Genomic DNA, 11435 nt, shown 5'->3' with positions numbered 1-11435 from the left:
AGAAATTAAAGAGGTTAGGATTTTCAGCTTGGAAAAGAGGGAGACTAAGGGGGGATATATAGAGGTAATAAACATGAGGTGGGATAGAGAATATAAATAAGAAAGTTATACCTTGTTCCCGGTATTAAGAAAATAGGGGCCACCAAATGAAATTAATGGCACAGGTTTAAAACAAATAAAGGATTCACACAGCGCACAGTGCCCCCACCACCACTCCCAAACTCTGCCAACATAGCTACCCACTGCTCCTCCCACCACCCCCAAGCCCTAGCCACACAGCTAACCCACTGCCCCTCCCATCACCCCCAGCCTGTCCCCACACAGCTAACCCACTGCCCCTCCCACCACCCCCAAGCCCTAGCCACACAGCTACCCACTGCCCTTCACACCACTCCCATGTCCCCACACAGCTACCCACTGTCCCTCACATCACCCACAGCCCCTCAACGAGCCAGGCCCTCCCCCAACTCACCCACATCTGGGACATCACAGGTGATGAGCCCTGCCTGGGTGAAGGCCTCCCCTGTGGGCAGCAGCTGCAGGGTGTAGTTGAGGTGCAGAGTATAGCGCCTGAGGGGGCCATGCAAGTACTGCCGGGAGGACAGACGGGGTCAGAGTGGGGCTGAGGAGCTAGACAACCCTCCCCTCCCCCCAGCTCTCCTGCAAGCAGCCTAGTGCACCCTCACACCCTGGGGCACTGAGTGAAGTGGGCCGCTCTAAGGCATCTCCACACAATGCAGGGGCAGCTCCAGGCACCAGCGCAGCAAGTGCGTGCTTGGGGCGGCAAGCCGCGGGGGGGGCAGTGTGATGGTCGCCATGAGGGCAGCAGTCAGGCAGCCTTTGGTGGCATGCCTACAGGAGGTCCGCCAGTCCCGTGGCTTTGGCGGCAATTCAGTGGCGGGTACACCGAAGGCGCAGGTCCGGCAGATCACCCGCAGGCAAGCCACCGAAGGCTGCCTGACTGCCGTGCTTGGGGCAGCAAAAAACATAGCGCTGCCCCGGCGCTATGCATCCGGATGGCTATAGGCCCAGCCCTGGTCTGGGACCCTCCTCTTCAGCCACCACCCCTAGGCCAGCTGCTGCATGGACAGGGCAGCCCCCGGGCACAAGGGCAGGGGAGAGCCCTGGGGCTTGGACAGCATCTTATCCTTCCCTCCATGTGCACAGGAGCTCATTGCCCTGGCACTCCATGCTGCCTCCTCACCCCCCCCCACCCCCGTTACCTGCTGCTGCACCAGGGGGTCAGCAAAGGGCACCCTCAGCCCAAAGGCCCTGGTATCGTTAAGGTTGGGGACCTCATGGGGGTCAAAGCCACGATCCTCAGCCTCATGGCGGCTGAAGGGACGTCCGCCCACCGAGACAGAGACCAGCTCCACGTCGGGCAGGAAGTGCCCCAGGCGCACCTTGAAGTAGCCCTGCGCTGCCACAGTGTCTGGGGGAGGAGACAGGAGTGCACTGGTTGGTGGGGTTCACTGGAGCACTCCCCCAGGCAGCCAGTGCCCTAGCCCAAGCGGCCATGACCCCAGGCTGGCAGCCCCATGCCCAGGGGAATGAGCCCGGCTGAGACCAGCAACAGCTCATCCTGACATTGCCCGATGAGCATGTGGGAATTTTTGTAATAGTTTTATGAAAACTCTGCATGCCTCAGTTTCCCCCATTCACTCTGCATTGCTGCCTGAGGGGCGGGAGCTAATTGTTCCTCTGGGCCAGGTGCTGGAGTCCAGTGGGCAGCAGGTGAGCCTGGCTAGGTTTGCCATGGAGCCAGTAGCCCAGGGCTGCGTGGAGCCAAGGGACCTGCAGCATAAAGAACTCAGCTGCCTCCCACACGTCAGACAGAACGAGGGGCCTGGGGAAAGCAGGGCCACATGGGCTTCGCTTTCCCAGACTAAGCCAGACTCTCTCAGCTCTGCATTCCAGAGGCCCAAGAAACGCTGCCTGTGTCCCTGCGTCTGGCCGACTCTGAATGGCGCTTTGCACTCGCTAGAGAGCCAGGGCATGGAACAGCAGCGCTGCAGCCAGACGGCCTGGCGCAGAGTAGCAGAGCCAGGAGCTCACTCAGCCTACGGCCGAGTGTGGTCAAGGGGCCACACCCCAGAGCCAGTCTAAAGGCTGTAATCCCTGTGCAAAGATGGGGCTTTCCCCCTCTCACACAAAGCACCCTTGGTGGCAGGGGTCTGACGCAGCGTCAGTGGGGGCAGGTGGGGAGAGGAAGCCGACACAGGGAGTCTGGAACCAAGCTCTCTCCAGAGCTGTGGGTGACAGGGTCTCATGAGGGTCATTTAACCCCCCCGCCCCCATTTTAGACTAAAGTCGACCTCTAGGGCTCCCTCCCCCACCCCCCTGTAGGCTAAGAAGGAGCCATTTCCATTGCACCCCCTCCCCCGCCCAGGTCCCTCCAGCTCAGATGCCAATGGTCACTGCACTCAGCAACATGGCAGGGGTAGGGGGGAGCAAAATCCAATGGGGGATTTTGATCTTTGGGTGGTTAGAGGAGCTGAATCCAAATGATTCAAAACCAGGCAGGGTTGGGTCGGTTTCCCATGCCCAGAGAAGTGACAAGCGTTGCCCCCCCATCCCCCACCAAACCAGCCCCTAGACCCAGTTCCCGTGGGGCAGTTCTGTCTGCCAGAGCAGGGGCTGGGACGGGCGGTGAAGGACGTTCCAGGCTCTTATGGAAGGGGACTTCCTTTAAAGTCGGCAGCTTGAAGGCACCTGGGGGCTCTTGCCAGCTGGGGTGAGGAGCCCCCCATGCCAGGAGCTAGGAGGCTCTTCTGCTGCAGAGGGGGGATAGTGATCTGGGAGGGGGGCAGAGGCCTGGGCCATCAGAGAGGCAGAGCTCCCATGGGAAGCTGATCTCCAGAACTCCCTCACATGGCCTGAGCGCCCCTTTCCCATCGAGCTGGGGGTTGGGCAGCAGCATGGCTCGGCCAGGCCACAGGGATCCTGGGGGCTGCACCTACCGTCGATGATCCGGGGTGTCTCTGGGGAGAAAGGGGTGCGGATGGGACGGTAGCTGCGGTGACGGGTCCGGTCACTTTCATCCCCTTGCCAGTGCCGGTCCAGCAGCAGGTGGATGCTATACCTGGTTCCATAGCGATTACCCACCAGGGCGCTCTGTGGGGGGAAGGGAGTGCGGATGGGACGGTAGCTGCGGTGATGGGTCTGGTCACTTTCATCCCCTTGCCAGTGCTGGTCCAGCAGCAGGTGGATGCTGTACCTGGTGCCATAGAGATTACCCACCAGGGTGCTCTGTGGGGAGGAGGGGGAGCAGTGACAGCCCCTATGGGGAGACCCCTGACTCCCTCCTGGGAGGAGAGAGCTCCACCATATGACAGCCAGGACCAGCTCTTCCATTGATCCCACCCACACACACACTCACTCCAGCCTGCAGCCCCGTGGGGGGAGGGGATGGACCAGGGAGGGGGCCAGAGCTCAGCTGTGCCAAGTTCTCAGGAGCTTTGGGGAGCCAGAGATGCTGGGAGAAGCTGCTGCAGGGAGCGGGAGGCTGACAGCATCTCACACCCTGGGCACAGACTGGGCGGCAGCAGCAACAGTTAATGGGAACAGGTCTCAGACTGGATATCCAGGCCAGCATCCCACCCCAGGCCATGCTGTGACTCCTGGCATCTATCACAGCTCAGGAAGGGGTGTGGAGTCTAGTGCGTCAGAGTGGTGGGGCGGGGGGCCAGGATTCCTGGGTTTTCTCCTGGCTCAGGGAGGGGTGTGGAGTCTAGTGGGTCAGAGCAGGGGGGGTGGGAGCCAGGACTCCTGGGTTCTCTCCCTGTCTCTGCCACTGCCCTGCTGAGTGACTGAGGGGCCTCACTTTCCCCCTTTCTCTAGCCAGGCTGTGAGCTCTTCGGAACGGGGACCCTTGCACCAGGGGAGCAGGAAGCATCAGTCACAGGGGTCTCGGCACAGGACCCAGCCCGGCGGCTGTGCTGCCTCATGCCTGGGCACCTGCGCACTGACCTGCAGCAGCCCCCCGGGGGCACCGATGGGCACCATGATGCGGATGAGCCTGGAGTCTGTCGGGAAGGTATAGCCATTGCGTGCAACAGTGCCCGCATCAATCACATGACCATCCAGGCCCATCTGAACTTCGTCTTGGTACTGCTCTGGCCACAGCACCAGGGATGGCAGGATCCGCGGCGTCACCCAGCTCAGGCTTGTAGCATTGACCACTGGGGAATCTAGGGACAGGAGGCCATGAGCCCCACCTACTGGTCCCCTGAGCCCTGCCCCAGCTCTGCCAGTGCCCCTCACTCCTGACCCGCAGCCCCCTGCTAGCCCAGCCCTGCCGGTGCCCCTTACTCCCGCCCCACAGCCCCTGCTAGCCCAGCCCTGCCAGTGCCTCTCACTCCTGACCCACAGCCCTGGATTCCCGCACCCCAGCTCTGCCAGTGCCCCTCACTCCCGCCTCACAGCCCCTGCTAGCCTAGCCCTGCGCTCCGTCCAGGACTCACTGACAGGGCAGGCCACAGCTGTGTCCACCATGAGGATCATCCAGGCTTGTTTGTAGAACACTGTCACCCTGGCCACTTCCACCTCCAGCCCCTCCACCTGTGGAGAGTGGGGCACAGAGAGGGGTCCCATGGCCTCATCAGGGTCCTCCTCCATTCTCCCTCCCCAGCCAGCCCAGGAGTCTGACCCCTGCTGTCACTGGATTTGACTGGTCCCTGGCAGTATCCCAGGGGCACCTTGGCATGGACCAGTGCTGAGTCAGCACCTGACAGCTCCTTCTGCCCCACCAGGGGCTGGGCATGAGCCTACCGTGCAGCCAGGGGCCACATGGTGCCAGCAAGAGGCAGGCTCCCAGAGACTCCTGACAGCAGCCTTGCCCCCCATCCAGCCAGCCTCCCCACTGTGCACCAGGCTCCCACGCACCCCACTGGGCCCACAGTGCCCCTAAGCCTCCCCCACACTGTGCACCAGGCTCCCACGTGCCCCACAGGGCCCATAGTGCCCCTCAGCCTCCCCCCCACTGTCCACCAGCCTCCCAAGCACCTCACTGGGCCCACAGTGCCCCCCAGCCACCCCCCTCCACTGTACACCAAGCTCCCACGCACCTCACTGAGCCCACAGTGCCCCACAGCCTCCCCCCCCCCACTGTGCACCAAGCTCCCACGCACTCCACTGGACCCGCAGTGCCCCACAGCCTCCCCACTGGGCACCAAGGTCCCACGCATCCAACTGGGCCCACAGTGCCCCCCAGCCTCCCCCCCCCACTGTGCACCAGGCTCCCACGCACCCAAATGGGCCCACAGTGCCCTCAGCCTCCCTCTCATTGTGCACCAAGCTCCCACACATGTCACTAGGCCCGCAGTGCCCCACCCCCCCCCCACTGTGCACCTAGCTCCCATGCACCCCACTGGGCCCACAGTGCCCCCCAGCATCCCCCCCACTGTGCACCAGGCTCCCACTCACCCCACTGGGCCCACAGTGCCCTCAGCCTCCCTCTCATTGTGCACCAAGCTCCCACACATGTCACTAGGCCCACAGTGCCCCTAAGCCTCCCCCCCACTGTGCACCAGGCTCCCACGCGCCCCACTGGGCCTACAGTGCCCCCAGCCTCCTCACTGTGCATCAGGCTCCCACACATCCCACTGGGCCCACAGTGCCCCTCAGCTTCCCCCACAATGTGTGCCTATCTCCCACACACCCCACTGGGCCCCACGGCGCACCCAAGGCCCCCTCCAGCCACACCTCACTGTGGCCACCGTGCCCTGCCCTCCCCCCCAGGCTCCCTCACTGAGGTGATCTCGCTCTGGGCTGTGCCATAGGGTGCCCGGAAGAGGACGCGGGTGGCCGTGGTGTTGACCCCGTAGCCCAGGCTGTGGGCCTGCGTGGCGGGCATGCTGAGCAGGGAGCCGTTCCGGAAGTGGAAGACAACCTGCCACACCTGGTTCAGCGCCCCCTGGGCCTGCAAAGGGGAGAGACATAAGGCTGAGTCCCCCCGTATGCCAGGGAGGGAGCAGGGGTCCTGGCACTGCCAGGTTACCCCCCTCCACAGATCATGGCTGGGTTACATGTGGCAGGGACAATCCAGCTGGACCCACTGGGCACTTCGCTTCCGCTGTGCCCTGGGGAGTCCGTGCCTGCTGGGCAGCTGATGGGCCAATACCTGGCACAGTCCATGGCCATGGGGCAGCAGGACAGCTAAGTGCCCTGGCTCATTGCTGCTCTGTGGGCAGGGTGTGCCAGAGACAAGGCTGCTCCTTGGGTGCCCATGCCAAGCTCCGGGCACCGTTCATGGCTGGTAGAGGGACCATGATGCCACAGCTGCACCAAGCCCACTCACCACCGGCCAGGCAGCGATCCAGTCCTCATTCAGCACTTCCCTGGCGATCCCAGGCACAGCCCGCCGGACCGACACCTGCAACAGGACATGGCCAGCTCAGGCTGGGGAAAGAAATCCTGCTATGGGACCTCTGTCAGCATCACTTCACATAGGGGCCTGCGGGAAGCCCCCCCACCCCCAGCATCACCTCGCCCAGTGGCTCTGGGGTCTGCCCTAGGGACCCCTACCAGGAGACAAGCCCTTCCCCCCCACCATGGCCCCCCTCACCTCCATGTAGTTCTCCTCGCAGACAATCTCCCGGGGGCTCCAGGGGGCTCCCAAGGGGCAGCGGATGGTCATGTCATAGGGAATGCTGGGCCCCACAGCGCCTGTCACCTCCACCCACAGCTGCAGGCTGAAATCCTGGTCAAACTGGGGTCCCCCAGGAAACAGAGACTACAGGTTAGACCCTGCCCAGCCTCAGGGCTGCTCCAGCACCAGAGATGGTGGGGGGGGGGGGGCACAGTGCTGGCACCTAGACATCAAGTACCAGGGAGAGCAGAACTGGCTGCCCAGCTCCGGCAGGACTCCGGGTTCTCTCCCCAGCGCTGGCAGGGGAGCGGGGTCTAGTGAGTTACAAGGGTGGGGGGCTGGGAGTCACACATTGGCCCCCCAGCTCCTGGAGGGCAGGCCTGGGCACTGGGGGCACTCACCGTGTTGCGGACGGAACAAGCCAGGAAGGAGATGCGGATCTGGGGGTTCCCACGGAGGTCAGTGCCTGCCATGAATCCGCACTGCGAAGCCAGCTGCCGTGTCACCTCGATGTACTGCCCTGACTCGGCTGGGGGGAGACAGCATCTGGGACCCCCACCAGTACCTCTCCACCCCCCCAGCACCTGGTGCCCAGGCACCCTCCCGCCAGCCTCCCGCCACATGACCCCTATCCCAATGCACCATCCCAGAGCACCCCCACCCATGGGCCTGCACCTTGCACCAGCCTCTGCTCCAAATAGCTAGGAAGCCCCTCATGACCCCTCCCTACTCACTGTAGACCCCATACCGCCAGTGGCTCTGCCCCACAAACGCCTTGTCCAGCCAGATCCAGAAGTAACGGCCCCGGCACTCAGTGCGAGCAACTCCTGGGGGGATTGGCAGTGTTACTGGGGGCAGCACCGACCCCAATCAGCACCATGCCTGGCCAGGGGACTCCAGAGTGCCAGACTCCAGCCTGGCTCCCCTCTTGGGGCTACTGCTCCAGGTCACAGGCCAGCTGTGCTCACAGCAGGGGCTGCCCCATCCTGCTAGCCCCAGCCTCCCGCCTCCACCACCAGCCCCACCCATGTTGTACCTCCCACCCAGAAGCCTATTCTGCCCCCCATCACAGGGGCCCCCCAGTTCTCCCCTCCCAGGACCTGGGGTAGTCATCAGAGTGTCCCAGCACCCCAAACAGGGCTTAGTCATTCTAAGCCCCGCAAGGCCCAGGATTCCCCACCCCCCAGCAGGCACTGTCCCTGTCCCCCAGGAGACTCACCATCGGGAAAGGACACAGAGCCCGCTTGCCAGGGCACCACCACCCAGAGCAGGCCCAGCCTGCAAAGAGGAACACGGCAGGTCACACACAATACAGAGGCTGCCCTCCTCGGGGTCCCTACTGGGTGCTAGCCCCAGTTCCAGGCATGGAGAGGGTCTACTGGGTTAGCACAGGGGGGCTGGGAGGCTGGGGCAGAAGGCAGCCTCCCCCATATGGCAGGCATCCCTCCATGCACAGGTCCTTCCCCACAGAGGCTATTTGGTCACAGATGGATTTTGCCCCCCACCCCCAGATGCTCACACAGGGCAAGGGCATCCCACTAGAGACCGGAGGGGGTGGGTCATGCACCAGCCTGGGGCATGGCATCAAACCCAGCTGACATAGATGCCCCATGTGACCATGATCAAGTCCCTTAGCCTGTGCCTCAGTTCCCCTCCATCCCCATACCAGAGGGATCAGTGTTCTCTGGGAAGGACTATTCCAACTAGCCAGGGGATGGGGGTGGGGCAGCATCCAACACAGACTGGGGCCTGTGTGTTTGTAATTTAGAGGTGCTTTGGGCCCCAATGCACTAGGCGCAGGGTTGGGGATGGGGGATGCCAAGCTCGACCCCCGGGGTCCAGATGGACAAATGGCTGTGCCCCAGGAGAGGCAGTTATGGGAGCTTGCTCTGTGCCCTGGCCACCCTCCATCTCACCTGCCTTGGCTCTTGGGCTGCAGGATAGTAGGTCAGACCCTCACTGAGATCAGAACCCACTGCTGCCAGGCACCATGCACCACTCTCACCCTGACCAAACCCAGCCCTACCTGGCCACCAGGCCCTGACCAATCCCAGCCTTACCCCCACCCCCTTGGCCACGCACTGCTGCCCCACCCCTGGCCCTGACCAATCCCAGCCTTACCCCCACCCCCTCGGCCATGCACTGCTGCCCCACCCCTGGCCCTGACCAATCCCAGCCCTACCCCCGCCCCTCGGCCACGCACTGCTGCCCCACCCCAGGCCCTGACCAATCCCAGCCCTGCCACCACCACCCTTGGCCATGCCTTGCGGCCCTGCCCCCAGGCCCTGCCCAATCAGAGCCCTATCTCCCCCCTTTCAACTGCACAGTGCCAAGTGCAACACAGACTAGTTCCTGTCACAGCAGCTAAAACAGGGTTTGGACACCCACCCCCTTGCTCCCAATGGAACCTGTGACCTGGGCTGCAGGAGACTTGCCACCAGCGGTGCAGGGACTATGACACTGTGATGAGCCAGACATTCTCCCCTCACCCAACTGTGGGGGGTGGCATCTCCACCCAGCTCTGCTCCTTCCACACCCAGGTAGGGCTGCGACCACTGGGAATCCCTGGTTGCTGGTAGAGCTGAGATAGGAGCTGCCTCGAGAGCAGCGCTGTCCCAAAACAGTCTTGGAGCCAAGAGACCCACACACACACTGAGAACCAAACCCAAACACCAGCCACATGCCCTTGGCATGGCAGGGACCCCAACACCCTCTGACAGCAGAGATACTGGCCAGCCTGCTGACAGATACCCTGCCTGCCGCTCCCCCGACCACCACCCAGAGATGGGGGCCCCAGTGTACTGACAGATACTGCCCCCCCCCACAGCCCAGAGACAAGAGGCCCAGCATCTTTATAGATACTGCCCCCGCCCACAGCCGGCCAGAGATGAGGGGGGGCAGGCTGCTTACAGACACCCAACTCTCCATCTCCGGTCCCCCCCAGCTTTACTGCCAGCCAGGATTTCCTGCCCCAGCCCTGCACCCACCACACCATTGCTGGGGCAGCCCAGGGGCAGCCCCCACTCACCTTGTGAGGAGCATGATGGGCATGCCAGGTCCTGGGGCACTGGGCAGCTCAGCACAGCACAGCAGGTGCTGCTGCGGGAGGCAGGCGATACAGCCCTGGCAGGCTGGCAGCTGATTTGCTGGGCTGGGTGGAGGCAGGCTGGGAATGGGATGAGAGTGCAGTTCTGTGGCCTTGGAGAAGAGATAAGGCTGGGGGCTGAGCTGCCCTGGGTTGGGGAAGTCAGGACTCCTGGGTTCAGTCCTTGGCTCGGGAGCTAATCACTTAGAGCAGAGGATCTGGGAGGCGGAGTGCCTAAGGGGCAGTGCCAGCTGTGCCCTTGCCCTGCTGGCCTGCCCTTGGGAGTCCCTTCCCCTGCTGTACCACTGTGATGGTGGGCAGGAAGTGCTGGGGGGAGGGGGTGCTAAACAGCTGATCGGCTGGTGCGTGTTGAGCACCCACTATTTTTTTCCTGTGGGTGCTCCAGCCCCAGAGCACCCACGGAGTCAGTGCCTCTGCCACAGACCCTTAGGGGTCCACCAGTATGATCCAGGATGGGGGGTGTCTGTGAACGTGCCAGCAACCAGAGGTGACACTTGGGGGCACACAGGGTCACGTGCCCTCTCCCCCCTCAGATTTCTGCTTTCCATTTAGCACAGAGGCTTTCCAACTGTGGGACGTGTCCCCTGAGGGAAGGGAGGGGAATGTTCTGGGGGCCAGCCCAGTGTGGCAGGGCTTGGGGAGGCAGCACCACCTCCATTCCCAACTCAGCTCAGCCAGTCTGGGGGGGCTTTACCCAAAAAGTTCAAACTGGCATTGCTACTCGCCCCCCCTTCCAAATGTTCCTCCATGCCCTCCGAGGGGGGTATGCCCCACAGTTTGAAAACCTCTGCTAGATCACAAGACAACACGGGAGGAGTCATATGCCCCCCAGAGCCTTTAAATTGTGCCCTCCCCCATTCATGGCGCCTCTGCTAGCGATCCGTTCAGCTGCAAGTGTGAAATATAATTACCCTGTTCAATTTCTGTAATGGCTGCGTTCGTTATTTGTAAACCCACTCGATCGGCTTCAGCCGCTCACGAAGCAGAAACCATCTCAAAGCCGGGAGAAGAGAAAGAAAGAAACAAAATCCAACCCCCTTCAAATAAACAAAACCTGAGGGGATATGACGACAGCTACACTGAACTTGGCTTTATGTGCGTATGTGTAGGTGGAGAATCCAGACCCCAGGATGTAATTTGTGGAGAAGTGCTTGCTAAGGAAGCACTTAAGCAGAAAGAATTAAAAGACAACTGAGGTCGTGCATGTGGAAAACATTGACAGGCCAGTGGAGTATTTTGAAAGGAAGTGGAATTGCTTATAACACAACCAAGACTGTACAAACTGTGAGAATCTTGCAAGAGAAAGTTCTCAAACCATCCTGCACAGTAGCAATTAGAATCGCTAAAAACAGAAAGCCACATACAATTGCTGAAATTACTGATGCCAGCTGCAATTGAAGTGTGGAGACGAAGCTGCTAATAAATTGAAGAATGCGCCAGTATCAAATGACCCCCTTAAAAAGGTGAATTACAGAGGTTGTAGCTGACGTGAAAGACTAGGATTCAAGCAAGTGGGACATACAGCTTACAACTAGACAGCTCTTTGGATGTGTCAGGTGAGGTTCAGCTGTTGGTTTATGTTGATACATCTGTGATGGGAACACAGAAGGAGAACTGCTGTTTTGCACATCACTGCCGACAAAAACAACAAGTGATGGGATTTTTAAGTGTCTGGATAATTTCAGGATGAGCAACAACCTAGGCTGGGGGCAGTGTGTGAGCACAGATGGTGCTTCTGCA

The 11435-nt window shown here is 61.5% G+C and overlaps 2 protein-coding genes across 2 annotated transcripts in view; one reads left to right on the top strand and one right to left on the bottom strand.

The window, feature by feature from the left end:
• MMP24 (matrix metallopeptidase 24) overlaps positions 1 to 10683 on the bottom strand; it is a 208423-nt gene extending 197740 nt beyond the window's left edge. The window contains exons 1-12 of the mRNA XM_075072350.1: positions 10607 to 10683; positions 9618 to 9755; positions 7809 to 7867; positions 7324 to 7416; positions 6991 to 7118; positions 6566 to 6709; positions 6299 to 6373; positions 5750 to 5920; positions 4464 to 4560; positions 3970 to 4190; positions 2961 to 3249; positions 1224 to 1432 (exon numbers count right to left, since the gene is read on the bottom strand). Coding sequence (XP_074928451.1) covers positions 1224 to 1432; positions 2961 to 3249; positions 3970 to 4190; positions 4464 to 4560; positions 5750 to 5920; positions 6299 to 6373; positions 6566 to 6709; positions 6991 to 7118; positions 7324 to 7416; positions 7809 to 7867; positions 9618 to 9640 — 1509 coding nt within the window. The 5' untranslated portion in view covers positions 9641 to 9755; positions 10607 to 10683. The remainder of the gene's footprint in view (positions 1 to 1223; positions 1433 to 2960; positions 3250 to 3969; positions 4191 to 4463; positions 4561 to 5749; positions 5921 to 6298; positions 6374 to 6565; positions 6710 to 6990; positions 7119 to 7323; positions 7417 to 7808; positions 7868 to 9617; positions 9756 to 10606) is intronic.
• The window catches only part of FAM83C (family with sequence similarity 83 member C), a 293103-nt gene that overhangs the window by 248544 nt on the left and 33124 nt on the right, over positions 1 to 11435 (top strand). The gene's annotated exons all lie outside the window — the stretch shown is intronic.

This window comes from Chelonoidis abingdonii, chromosome 14 (assembly GCF_003597395.2).
Source record: "Chelonoidis abingdonii isolate Lonesome George chromosome 14, CheloAbing_2.0, whole genome shotgun sequence".
In the NCBI taxonomy this organism is placed as follows: domain Eukaryota; kingdom Metazoa; phylum Chordata; order Testudines; family Testudinidae; genus Chelonoidis; species Chelonoidis abingdonii.
This window is presented reverse-complemented; position numbering and strand designations above follow the sequence as displayed.